Genomic DNA, 14,301 nt, shown 5'->3' with positions numbered 1-14,301 from the left:
CTTCTAGGAGCTACAGGGTGAGAGCTGAGAACAGGGTGATGACCAAAGGTGGACAAACTACCTCAGAAGGAGCATGACGTGTTTCCCACCAGAGGTACTACCTCTCCCTAATACCCCATACACCCCTCATTGGTGCTCTAGAAGCCCACATTTTGGACACAGTAATTCGGGGGTGCCACTAGATTCAAGGTTACCTGTGGATTGTTGCAGGTCTGTCATCTGCTCAGAATCCATGAAGTACAAAGGGTGCAGGAAAGCTGCTTGGACAATCTATTTTTCCTTTGCAGAGGCTCTTGTAATGACCCTCCGGATCAGCATGGACTGTGTTGCAGGTGGAGAAAGGAACCTCTCCAAATCAGGCAGCGGTAGAAGTGTTCCTCCACCAAATTTTGAGTAATTTCCCTATACCACCACTACTGTTGTTCCAATGGTGATATAGCCATAGCCCAAGCTGCTCAGGAGTCCACATCCTATCCTTCAGAGAAACTTTCCAGTGGCACAGAGTACTGCGGGGGGGGGGGGGGAGGATGGGTGTGTGACTGACCTTCAGCTCATGCAACCATTTAATAACTTTTAATGCTAATGTAAAAAGTTACCTTGAAAAGCATGAGAGCTTTTCAAAATGAGATAAATGGCCTTGCAGAGAGAATTTGACATGTGTTTGCCTTTTGGTTCCAAAAGTTTGCATTTTCAACTAGTTTAAGAACCTTTCCTTTCCTTGTTCACTTGGCACGCAGCCTGTTACTTTTCTGTTGCTCCCTTACCAAGGGTCATTGTGCGTTGGCGATGGTTTCACCTGCAGCTGACCTAAATTAATCTCATTTGCTTATAATAAATAATGAATTCACCTTAAGCTTTGTGTAGCTGAAAGTCAGAACCCGTGCGCTAAAGTGGCTCAAAGTGCACAGCCACAAGCTACTGCAGATTCCATTATGCATTCCCCATGGCGGAAGTAGTTGCGTACCAAACACTTTCCCTTCTGGTTTGCCTGGTATGGTATCATGGCTGTTTGTTGCTCAGCTGTACAACAGAGCTGTACATACATTGGTTTTAATAAGGTTGTGGGGCATGATGGTGGGAACATATGGAAGCTCATGGGAGAAATAGACTTGAGTTTATCACAACCACCTTGGGCAAAGGACTGTAGAGAGTTGAGGACTGGGGTGTCTGAAGGCTGAGTGGCCTGATTCTGCTGTTGGCCCAGCTCCCTTTTATGCTCTTTAAAGGGCTGTTGCCCAATTCTGCAGTCCTTGGCTCTTAATGTGTGGGGAAATAGGAAGGCACTGGGAATGTGTCTTTCAAGCCAGTTTCTCTCTTTTGCTCCCACACCCCTGCCACTGCTTAAACATCTAGTCTGATAAACAATTCTGAATATCAGGAAAGCTTGCTTGCTATTTTTTGGGGACATTTTGGTTGGTCCAATAAAGGTATGAGCCTATCCTGGCATTTAGAAGCAATACTAAAAAGGGACAGTGTTTCTGTTCTTTATTGTACAATCTCTTGGCTCTTTTGTAGAGGAGTGACTCATGATTTACTAATGTTTGGATTGGCACAGAAAATGTTTTGGGAGCATTTGTATAGCATAGAACACGGTTCCAAGCAGAAGTAACTGCATCAATTTTCCCATGGGAATTGCTTTCTTAAGGTTGCATGTTGCATCTCACTGAAATGCCATCAGAGGAATATCCTATGTGAAAGGCAATGTATTGAACAACTTGTCACCGTTTCCTCTTTGCCCCAGAATTATATTAAGTCGGGGCACTGTGGGAAATTTAAAGGATCCAGCCACTTGATGCTTCTTGCAGTCATGGCTAGGGGGGGAAAAACATTTAAGGAGGCCAAAGATAGGCCTTGAGAGCTGGTTCAAGGATTTCAGGTGCTTGTGCTACCCCAACAATGCCTAAGTTCAGCATTACTATTTCCCTCAGGAATTAAAACGGGGGACAGGCATGTTTAGATTTTTAGGATGGTGAGGGCTATGGGGCAAGACCTTTGGTGAAAGTGGACTTGGGCTATGTGGCACTGTAATAAAAAACTTCTTCTTCTTCTTCTTCTTCTTCTTCTTCTTCTTCTTCTTCTTCTTCTTCTTCTTCTTCTTCTTCTTCTTCTTCTTCTTCTTCTTCAGCGATTACTCGTAGCTAAGATTGTCTTCCATAAACACGATTTTAACAATGGGTGTGTAAGTGACTGTGGAGGCCAATTCTGGATCTGCACGTCCTTCCACAGTGGGGACACTGGTTTCCAGGCGGAAGTTGATCACGGTGTGGATTTGCCAAGCGTGCCTTCCTCTTAGCACGTTTCTCCCATGCGTCCTGAGATCGAGTTTCTTCAAAGCCCATGACACCTTTGGTAAAGGCTGTTCTCCAACTGGAGCGCTGGCAAGCCACTGTTTCCCAGTTGTCAGTGTTTATACTACATTTTTAAAGATTTGCCTTGAGACAGTCTTTAAACCTCTTTTGTTGACCACCAGCATTATACTTTCCATTTTTAAGTTCGGAATAGAGTAGTTGCTTTGGAAGACGATCATCAGGCATCCGCACATGACCAGTCCAACGAAGTTGATGTTGAAGAATCATTGCTTCAACACTTCAACACTTCTTCTTATTCAATCATTGATTCTTCAATAAAGAACATAACATGTTTACAACCATTGTTTCAAGTGATGTTAATTATCATTAAGCATCAGGCAGGAATATTATAAAATGAAGAACTTAATACAACCATGACTGTTTAATTATTTCTAAGTCAAAGTTAGCCACACTTACATCCTTCCTACTGTAATTTTGAAGATCTCTGTTAATGAACTTCTCAAATGCTGTGCTCTCACTTTTGGTTGCTTCTTGTGCTTTCGCTAGTTCTGCCCCTTTAGTTGATTTACTTATCCATTCATTCACATGATCAGCAAAAAGACAATTTAATTCAGGGATGAGAAAGAATGCTGAATTGTACAGTAGTTGTAATCAGAAGAAGACTGAGCTTACCGGTAATAATTCCTACTTCACTCCCAAGAAACACCAAAACCAGGCAGAAATTGACTCCTCCAAACAATCAGAAAACAACAACACTGCATCTGAAAAGTTGATTCCTGGTGTGTGCATTCAGAGAATCCAGTGTATGTGCGTACATAGGGAATTTCCTACCCAGCAGCCTGTGAAGTAAAAAATGGGCTCTAGTGATCATGTGCTCCTTGCCAAAAGCCTCCCACATTGGCGCCCTGGCGAGGCTCATTTCCCTGGTGAAGCTCATCTAGTGCCTACAAGCGGCGTAGTGAGCCGCCGTGACACCAGGGGCAGCAAATTGCCATGCACCTTGGGGGGGGGGGCATCACCAAGCGGGCTTTTTACCTGGAGTTTGGTGCTGGAGGCGTGCGGATTTGGAGGCGCGGTGATACCCCGCCACGTAACGGTGCATGCGCAGCATCGCGCTGCGCATGCGTGTTACGTGGCGGGGTATCACTGCCCCCTCCCGGTGACTCCAATGCCGTGCGTGTCCAGCGCCAAGCTCCAGGTAGAAAGCCCGCTCAGTGCGGTGTGTCTGCCACACCAAGGGGGCTTTTTACCTGGAGTTTGGACGCATGCACAGCATTGTTACGTGGCGGGGTATTGCTGCCCCCCAGCGACTCCAAAGCCGTGCACCTCCCACTCCAAACTCCCAAAGCCCGCTTGGAGCGGCGGGTGTGTGTGTGTGTGGCACTTGGCACCCCCACCCCCGTGACTCCCAAGCTGAGCCTCCAGTGGAACCCGGGGCAGACTGCCCGCATCGCGCCCCCCCCCCATTGTGACGCCCCTGGTGCCTACTCTGGTGTCTTTTTATTGTTCAATCCTTTTAAACTATATTTATATACCGCCTGTTTCTTCCAAGGACCTCAAAATGGTATATCTAGTTCTCCTCCCCATTTCAGCCTCACAACAGTCTTGTGCAGTAGGTTAGACCAGTGTTTTTTTCGGGGGAGGGGGATGCATAGGTATGCATACCCCTAAACATTTTGTGCATCTAAGTTTGGCCTCATTGAGGGGCACTATGTGAGTAGGAAAATGAGAGTACACCTAAACATTTTCTTAAAGAAAAAAAAGCACTGGGTTAGAAGGGATGGTGAATGGCCCGAAAACTTGATCTTGCTGCTTCTGATTGGTTTTCACTTGTATTTTGCGGTTTACATCACCATGTAAACCCGTAAACCAGTCTGTGGCAACAACTGCGCAGCTCTTCGCTTTCAGTGTCCAAGGAACCCGGATGGTCAGGATCTCCTGGCAAGCCCTCTTCCTCGGCACTCTCTATCCGTTTCGCTTGAGGGAGAAGGGAACTCAAAACCACAACTCCCATAATTCCGCGCGAGTAGCTTCTGAGGCGACGCGACTCCATGACAGCCGAGGGCCCCGAGAGGAGACTTACAAAAACGCTTTTACTGGTTTTCTCCTCGGGTCGCGCATGCGCTGCTGCCAGAGCCCTCGGATTGTTTGTTCCCTGAGTGCGCGCGCGGGGGGTGGGGGGGTGGAATGTTGTAGGGCGGCGAGTGGGCGGAGCAGTTGCGGCTGCCTCTCTCTCGTTCTCTCCCCCCCGCCCCGCCCGTCCTCCCCAGTTGCTAATATGGCGTCTCGGAGAGCTCGCTCCGCCTCAGGTCAGTTGACAGCCCGGCTTCCTCCAGGGCCGCCTGGCGCAGTTTCCATGGCGCTCGAACCTCCCAGGGCGGAGATGGCCTGCCTTGCGCATAGAGACGGAGCCGGTTGATGGAGGAGCTGGTCAGTCGTCTCGACTTGGGAGCCCAACTCGCCCGACGCTTCCTGGGCTTCTCTCTCTCTCTCTCTCTCAGTCCTGCCCTTCCCTTTCGCCCACCCCCAATCCGTGGGGCTTGGGCGGCTCCAGAACAGGCGGGGCTTGCGCAGACCCCTTGCCCAAGGGGGCGGAGGGTGGTGGTGGAGGGCATAAATGTAGAGGGGCGAGGGTCAGGGCGCTTAGGGGCCTCCTCCAGCCAGGACATTTTCTCGCAGTGCCAGACTAATCAGGCTTGCTCGGAAGTAAGGCTCTCTGTTCTCACTTATTTAGTAAGTGTGCTTAGGGTTGGCCATAATAAGAGTCCTGCTGGGTCAGATTAAGAAAACTGCACCTAGTTTAGGATCAGTGGCTACCCAGATGCCCATAGGGAGCTCACAGTGGGTTGGACTGGATGACCCTTGGGGTCCCTTCCACCTCAACAATTGAATGATTCTAACAAGCAGAGCTTCAAAGCAGTGGCCATTTCCTGCTGGTAGTTTCCCAGCCGCTAGCATTCAGATGCATGCTGCTGACCCTGGAGGCTCTGTGGCTTAGAGTAAGGAGTATTAGCTTTAACTTAAAGGGATCCCTGGCCATTAGGTCCAGTTGTGACCTGGGGTTGCGGCGCTCATCTCACATTATTGGCCGAGGGAGCCGGCATACAGCTTCCAGGTCATGTGGCCAGCATGACTAAGCCGCTTCTGGCAAACCAGAGCAGCGCACGGAAACGCCGTTTACCTTCCCGCTGGAGCGGTACCTATTTATCTACTTGCACTTTGCTGTGCTTTCGAACTGTTAGGTTGGCAGGAGCTGGGACCGAGCAACAGGTGCTCACCCCGTCGCGGGGATTCGAACCGCCGACCTTCTGATCGGCAAGCCCTAGGCTCTGTGGTTTAACCCACAGCGCCACAGCTTTAACTTACGGTATAATAAATACATTAGTTAGTTTAAATGGTATAATAAATACATTAGTTAGTTTAAAGGGTGCTGCGAGACTGATTGTTTTGACTCAGATTTTGACTCTGATTGAGATTTAACAATGGATTGCTATCTTGTGATCCAGGATAGTGTAACAATGCAGTGTATTTGCTAGAGAAATTAAGAGGGAGAGGGTTTGGTTTCTCTGAGGAAGCAATGTTCTTTTGTCACCCTATACACTCTGTCCCCTAGTCTAGTTCTCAGATTACTGCTTTTAGGTGCATGACTATTCTTTCCCCTTATGAGTCCCCAAAAAATTTAAAGCGTGGCTGTGATAGACAGGCAATAAAATGCATATACTGTATATCATGCAGTTGTGCCTGTCTGAGAGAAGAGATTGGCTGGCAAACTGGGTTTTTTTGCTCTACCATGAGTGAAATGACTCTTAGGGTAAGGCTGTGGCTGTGCAGTGGCTAAGGTGTCACATATAGAGAGAAGATGGCTACACGTGCAACAGTTATCACTTGGCATATTTTATATAGGTACTAATATGAAGTCAGAATAGTAAAGAATTTAAAAGGATAGATTCCTCTGCTCGCACCATTTGTTCTTGTGGGTGACATGTGGATTTTCTAATCTGTGTTAATGCATGGTTGTAGTTATTCTAGATTAAGTAATATTGCATGCCAGCTGTTCTGGGTATGTGTTAACGGCTGTCTTTTATTTTATGCTTCATCTCGTCCATCCTTGATGTAGCTGCCTGTACTTCCAGCTCCATACAACATTTACCTGCATTTATTTAGTCTTTTTCCTGCATGGTAGGGAAATCCAACTTGGTGCCCTCCAGAGACATGGTTGGACTCTAGCTCCCTCCAGCCCCAACCAACATGATGAGAGAATGATGAGAGCTGTAGTCCCAACAACACTTTGAAGGCACCATGTTACTGATGGCAAGAAAGTTGATTTGCTTTGCTGGTCTTGCCCACGTGGGCAGGGAGGGAATCCACACCTAGTGCGTGTGTGAGTTAGTAGAGCAAATGTCCTCCATGGCTCAAAATGAGAAATGGGCGCTCAGCCACTTGCCATGTGTGATGCCACTCCACTCTCCTTCATTCAGAGGTTAAAAGTTGCTCCCTTTGGTTGCCTTACAGCTCTTTGGCCTTTCATTGCTTTAATTTTGCATAACTGAGGTTAGTGTTATTTACACTTCGAATGACTTGCGGAGAATTCTTTTATTTATAATTTTAAATATTTTAGGTAGGTGTTGAGGAAATGTCAGCTGTAAATGACACTGGAAAGCATAGATAATTTAGGGCTCACACTAAACCCATGACATTATAAATTATGGGGATTTTGAGCTCAGACAGAATGGCATTGGTGTCCTTCACCTAATGACCCTAAAAACTTACATCCTTGGGGATCACGTTTGACAGATTTACTGCACAGGAAATGAAGGCTAGTGTTCATTTTCATCCTCTTTGGATTTTCTTTGCTGTGAAATCTCTTTTGAGTATTATCCCATTATGTTGAAGTACAAAATGCAGACTTAATGCTCCACCAATCCATGACATGATTTCCTGATCTTAAAAATTGTGATAGTCTTGGCTTTCCTTTTTCATTTTTTTAAAGGAACAACTACTGAAAGTACGTGAAAATCTGGCTAAAGTAGGTGTGTGTGTCTATGTGTAATATATGTGTAATACATACAATTCTCATACATATATACACACACACATATATATACACATGCATACTGTGTGTGTGTGTATATATATATATATATATATATATATATATAATATACTGGTATATATATATATATGATGCTTATGTGTCTATGTGCCTTTGGTTTCCCTTTCTTTCTTGCAAGGAACTTCTTCTGAGTACTTTGGTTGGTTTTGCCATCTCTGCATTTTGGTAACACTGCAGGGATGTGTCTATTTTTGTATGCATGTGTGTTTAATGTGTAAAGAGGTAAACCTGCAGGTCAAGGCCTTGGAATGGCCATGGAGACTAATGGTAGGACGTGTTCAATGATTGCATGTCACTGAAACACATATATCACACTGCAGAGAATGAAGGGTTCTATCTGAAATATTTACAGTATTGTGGCCTTAGTTGACGTGCTAGTATTCTGCTTTGTGGATTCCTGAGAGAATGTTCTCAGATTAGTGCCACATAAGCAAACATTTTATATCCACAACATATATATGCATATGCCATACTGCTTTAACTGAATGGGACCCGTTATCTAATAAGCTTAGAAATCTAGAAGGTTTTTTTTTGCCTTTCCATAGTACTCTCAAATTGTACATAAGAATGTACAGTATAGCCTTTTTATCTTTATCAGTGTTCATATAATTAAGAAAATGTAGTAGGTGAGATAGTGTGAGGAGGCATCTACTTGTGCAACAGGGTTTTCCTTCCTCTCCTGCCCCCTGCAGCCCCACAGGCACCCCCAAAATCTGCTGCAGAGGGTGGGGGACCCTCTAGAACAGATTTGGGGAGCTTGCAAGGGGCTGGAGGAGGGAGAAGGAAAAGAGAAACCAGGAGTCCTGTGGTGCAAGCAAGTGGACATCATTGGAACAGGGCTTTATTATGACTGCTCCTGTTCTGTGAAACAGCATGCAGCCACTCTCTCCACTTTCCAGAATCAATTGAATACATTTTTGTTTTGTTTTGTTTTGTCAAGCTTTCCCAGCTATATGAATGGGTCTCTGCCATAGGTGTCCAATTCATATTGTTTTTAAACTTACCTCATATTTTTTTGTTTTAAAAAGCTGTTTTTCTTATAATTTGTATACTGCCACGGGATTTATGTGGAAGGAGATTAATATAAATAATTAGAGTAATATCTCCCAGTTGTTTTTATACGACTTGCTCTTCCCGAACAGCTGGATTATTAGTGTGTTCAGTTAAATCACTTTCATCAGGCATATGTTTGTGAATTAGCATTGCTGAGAGCTGCAACGCATTTACTCTTTTTTTTTTAATGTAGAGGGAAACTAACTATCAATTTCTCTTTTAAAGAGCATGACAGTGATGAGGATTCATACGAAGTACTGGATTTAACAGAATATGCAAGGCGCCATCATTGGTGGAACCGAGTGTTTGGCAGGAATTCTGGACCTATTGTAGAAAAGTATTCTGTAGCTACTCAGATTGTAATGGGTGGCGTATCAGGCTGGTGAGAACTAACTGCTTTTAAATACTGTAGTGTGTTTTTAATAGATAGAGCAATTTTCTTCTGAAAGTGTTTTTAAACTGATTTAAATTTTACATTTCTGAGATCACACTTAACTAGTAAAAGAGGTTTCAAACATTCTTATAAGCAGTTTTCAAAATATCTAGGAGAAGATATTGCTATCATTTTTTTAAAAAGACAGGGCAGGAATGGCACAATTGATTATGAGACTGTATTGGAATAGTTGGCTTCTTTAACTGTGACTAAAGATAATGGGGTGGTATTCAATGTCAGTTGAATTGGACTAGGCACACTGAAATCAATGGATTGAAGTTACTTTAGACCAGGCTTCCTCAAACTCAGCCCTCCAGATGTTTTTGGCCTACAACTCCCATGATCCCTAGCTAGCAGGACCAGTGGTCAGGGATGATGGGAATTGTAGTCTCAAAACATCTGGAGGGCTGAGGTTGAGGAAGCCTGCTTTAGACCATTGATTTCAATGGACCTACTCTGAGTGTGACATCATACTTTTATATTTACACCTTGCAACCTACAAATGCTTACAAATGAGGTATTATAGTTCAGTATTTATTTAATTAACTTTGGTTTCATTAAAAGATTTGGAAATAAAAGTGGGTTGGTAAAGTGAAACCACCCTCCTGTGGCACCGTAATGTTGCTGTTCAGAGCTAGATTTTAAGGATTGTTCAAAGACTAGGTAGAAAAAATAATCTTCACAAGTATCACAGCATTAAGGGACCTAAAAAGAAAGTATTCAAAATAGTGGTGTAAATTATATTATGACAATGCAGTTTATATCCATCAGCATCTTTATTACAGTTTAGTTTGATCAACAGGATCCACCTATACCGTAGAAGTTAACAAACAAGTAACTGATGGCATGCAGTAATGTCATGTGGTCTTATTTATTCAGGAAAGTAGCCTCATATTTTGTAAATACCACTAAATCATATCTCTTGTGCTGTTAGTCTCATGTTGCTCTGTCTGGGTTGCCAATGAGAATAATGAGAGTTCCTGCATATTTCTTATCCCATGAGATTCTACCCTTGCCAACAGTATTCAGTTAGGGGGTTTCAAAATGCACAATCTTGAGAATGAGAATTCTGGAACACAGTAACCAATTATCAGATTATCCTCATTGCCTATTCTCCTGTGCACATTTACCGGTACTTGAAAGTAAATATGTTGTGAGCCCAGTAAGTATGCACAGTTTGACAACTCAGACTGTAATCCAATAACACTTTCCTAGGAATAAACCCTATTGAACTTGGAGGTTCTTAGTTCTGAGTAGACATGTATAAGATTGCACTGTTAATTTGTCTTTTCATTTTTTCTCTCTCTCGTTCCTCCAAGGTGTGCAGGATTTTTATTCCAGAAGGTTGGAAAACTTGCAGCGACTGCAGTAGGCGGCGGTTTTCTTTTGCTACAAGTATGCAGATTTTAATTATTTAGAAAGTGCTATGATTTGAATACTGTATAGGCAAGTTAACTGCTCAGCAAACAGAAAGGGAAGTGGAGGCTGTAACAACAGCTGAATGGTTTTGCATAAAGTGGTCCTTGAAGGGTATTTCCCAGATCCCCTCTTGCTGGTGCAGCTCTGCTAAAATCCATGTGAGAAGAACCACAAATTGCCCATAATAAAACGTTAAAGTTTTGGTTGAAGAAGTGTTGGTCGGTCTATCTATCTCATCTACACACGCACACTTTAAAAATTAAAGTATCTAAAAGTCTCTTATTTAAGTATGAGACATTAAAGCGGGTATTTTGTGAAATATAACATAGCAATCATAAGTGGGAAGTGCTATATAACATAGCAATCATAAGTGGGAAGGCATTTTTTGGGGGGGGTGTTCCTCTCACTGATAGTTTTAACCCCTACCCCTGTTGAAGCCAGTGTTGGGCATGAGGAATAACTGTGATGGCTTCAGGCTGGCTCAGTTAAGGAGATTGACAAGGAAGAGAGAGGGCTTTGGATCCAGCATTCCAGGACAATATGATATGCCCCAGAATGCTGCTGAATGAGTCCCACTGCTGGCGGTACGTCTGTGCCTGCTGAGCTCTGTGAGGGTGTACCAAGGGCCTCCAGTGTGGTACAGCTTTTCCTTGCAAATGGAGCCACACTTCCACCCCATCCTAAATGCCCCCCTCCCCGCTGCAAGCTGGCCTTCAGCAAGGATTAGGATTCCCGTATGTAAATGTACCATTTAAGTCATTATGACTATAAGCCAAAAATAGATTCTGTAAACAAACTGATAGGTTTTAAGTGGCATGCCCATAAATACTATTTTAGCCTTTAAATATTTATTGCAGTCTCTCTGCTGATTTATCTTAAAATTAAAAGTTTAAAGATATATATACAGTCTAGGGGGATTATGTGGAAGGTGACCTAATTTTAGCAGATAATAGTTTCCTAAATAAGTACATTTCCTTACATGCATTCAGATTTTTTTATGCTCTAGCTCCTCAGATGTCTGTCTTTTACTTTTCCTAGATTGCTAGTCATAGTGGCTACGTACAGGTTGACTGGAAAAGGGTTGAAAAAGATGTAAACAAAGCAAAGAAGCAACTCAAAAAGCGAGCAAACAAGGCAGCTCCTGAAATCCACACATTGATTGAGGAGGTAAATCTTGTCTTACTTGCTTTTGAATATTGATTCTGCTGTGGCCTTGATGCAATGTTGGGTTTCCAAGTGTTCCACATCTTAACAACCTATGGTATGTTAGATGACCCTTGCCTCCAGGAAAGGGGGTGCTGAGTAAAGCTTTGGGCTGCACACTTTAAGTGCTGTGCCCCAGATGGCCTTTGCTTTACCCTGGACTTCAGCAAGAAGGGAGGGAATGCAGTCCCCACCCCCCATGAGATGAGTCCTTCACTTGGGTATATTGCCTGGAGGCCTTTTGACTGGTTCTATACGGAGGCATATTTTATTTATTCAGTCTATCTGACTATCTTCCATTGACCTTAAAGAGTCAGATGTCTGTATCCATGAAACAATTATATTTCCTTAGAAATAGGTTTTTATTTGAGAACAAATGCCACCTTAAAAAACTAACAAATGTACTTCGGCATAAACTCTGGTGCATCAAATGCACAAAACTGTATGCCACAATACATTTGTTAGCCTTTTAAAGGTGCCCAAGGACTGTAGATTTTCTTGCAACAGGCTACCCCTCTGGAATTTTTATTTAGGGGTTCGTTATTTAAAGTATTTATGATAAAACATTTGAAAGCATTTGAAATGTCACAGGTGGTTGCAGATGCCTTCTACACAAGCATTATGGCCTTATAATTCAAGACAAAGGTAGACAGTTCCTTTTTAAAACAATGAACAATCTTTCCACAACTAACAAAGCTCTACCTAGAGCTATATTCCACCTGTACTCTGTAACTCTGATGGTTATCCGAGTGCAAAAAGTATTTGTTTATTTTTAAAATGTTTTTTTTGTTTTTGCTGTAATGCCATTTCCACAGCCTATAGTGAACTCTCTTTCCTTTTCAGACAACAGAATTCCTTAAACAGAACATAGTTGTATCTGGCGGGTTTGTCGGAGGCTTCTTGTTGGGCCTTGCATCTTAAGGACATTTCTCTTCCTGCTGGCTTAACCATGATAATGAAGAAGGGTAGCAACGCACAGTTCTTGAGTGAGGCAGTCTGAGTCGCTCTCTAGTCACTCCAGAGCAAGATGGATGGATTTGCCAGACAAATCTTGAGTATTTTGCATTTTAGGCTTTTGCCTCCTTAAGCTTGCTGAAACAGGTTTGCTGAAAAATCTATAGTGTGTTGCATAGCATTCCTTGAAGGAGCAAGAACTGGCTAACTTTCGTCATAATTTTTATTATTGTATCTCCATGCAGAATTCAGCATATTTAATAAGCTATCTTTTGGCTCCACATCTTTTTTCCAATTTTAGGGATATATTTTTATTATTATTTAAGACAATCCCGTGCTGTGTTTAATCATGCCTTTGACTAAATGTGTATATTGTGCTTCAAGCGCAGAACTAGCCATCGTCTGTAGAAACCACTGCAATAAAAATAATCTATACATCAGTAATATCTTTTTGCAAAGATGAAATAACAAGCAATTGTGAACCTATTAAAGAGTGAAGATCAATCAATGCCTGATCTTTGCTTTCGTGTGTTTTCATATGTTGTATCAACTTGATGTGGTTCCATCATCAATCACACAAGCAGAATGTGGGCAATAGCAAATGTAAAAATCAGAGGAACAGAGGATCGTTTATAAGCAAATTGCAGGAATGACCCATTTCCAGGAAACATTTTAGTGGTAGCAGCTTTTAGGAGCGCTCCAGGAACAGCTTCAAGATGCAAACAAGTGTCCAGTGGAGAAATATATGTGAAAAGATCCATACGTGCAGCCAGGCTGTACAGTTTACTTTCTCTCTCGGGTGCAGTACAATGAGGGACCATTCTTAGAAAGGTGACTTGGTCAGGACAAGTGGTGTTGGAAACTGCTGCCAGTATACTGGGCAGACAAGGAGCAAGTGTTCAGAATACAAAAGGACATATGCATGTGTATAATGGACTTGCGAGCAAAGATGCAGTAAATGGATCAGTGACCAAGGATGCAGCTAAAACTGATTTGTGCATGTAAGAGTTGGCTTCTCCCCTTCATCTCTGTGGGCATTTAGCTTCAGCAGGGTGACCCAAGAGTTCCAAATCACACATAGCTGTTACCTATGGGAAGCTGTAGTTCCAGTATCCAAGAGGACATGAAATGGTTGAGAGTGCAAACTTGCAACAAACCAAGAATCTTCTGCCAAAGGACTTGTACAGAGCAAGCTACAGGCCAAATTAATATTTTTTAAGTCTACTTTCCAGCTCACAGTGATATTAAAGGCTACTGCCCCATTCTCTATTCTAGTGCTGCCGCTGAGTTACACAGTGTTGTGAAGTTAAAAAGAAAAACAATCTGATGCCTTTGCTTAAAAGTTTTCCAGTCTCATATGCCGCTTTCGCTGGCACTCTTTGCTTTTTGGTTCTTTGGAGTTTACTGGTCCTCTCTTGCATTCACTTCTGTCTTGCAATACATTAGCAAATACTTTAGAATAATATGACGTTGTTTTCCCAGTCTCTGTTACTGTCCCTCAGGACTCCATTCTTGGCCACCTTTTCTCTCTATGGTTTCTCTAGTCTACAGACTTGATTAATTTATTTTGGCCTGCAGTATCATTGTGATGCTGATGAGAATTCAGCTCTTTCTCCTCTTCCTCTGCTCATTCCAACTGTCTTACAGTTATTTCTATTTGGATATCGGATAATGATTTTAAAATACCATCGTCCCCCCCACCAAACCAATGGTTGGAACTCATGATAGGAACCTGGATAGCTCAATTGGTTAGAGCACGGTGCTGATAAGGCCAAGGTTGCAGGTTTCGTCCCCATATGGAACAGCCGCATATTCCT

General features: G+C 43.1%; 1 protein-coding gene across 2 annotated transcripts; it reads left to right on the top strand.

The window, feature by feature from the left end:
- Positions 1-4,568: 4,568 nt before the first annotated feature.
- On the top strand, positions 4,569-12,992 carry FUNDC1 (FUN14 domain containing 1). Of its 2 annotated transcripts, XM_035116209.3 has the most exons (6): positions 4,569-4,739; positions 7,300-7,339; positions 8,701-8,857; positions 10,228-10,303; positions 11,366-11,494; positions 12,374-12,992. In XM_035116209.3, exons 1-6 carry the CDS (start codon positions 4,728-4,730, stop codon positions 12,449-12,451), a joined length of 492 nt encoding a protein of 163 aa, XP_034972100.1. In that variant the 5' UTR covers positions 4,569-4,727; the 3' UTR covers positions 12,452-12,992. The 2 variants fall into 2 exon arrangements, with proteins under 2 accessions (XP_034972100.1, XP_034972099.2); XM_035116208.3 differs by lacking the exon at positions 7,300-7,339 and having other exon boundaries at positions 4,569-4,618.
- The last annotated feature ends 1,309 nt before the right edge of the window (positions 12,993-14,301 follow it).

The sequence above is a fragment of the Zootoca vivipara genome, chromosome 4, assembly GCF_965207765.1.
Source record: "Zootoca vivipara chromosome 4, rZooViv2.hap1.1, whole genome shotgun sequence".
Classification (NCBI taxonomy): Eukaryota; Metazoa; Chordata; class Lepidosauria; order Squamata; family Lacertidae; genus Zootoca; species Zootoca vivipara.
Note: the sequence above shows the minus strand (reverse complement) of the source record. Positions and strands in the feature narration are given on the sequence as shown.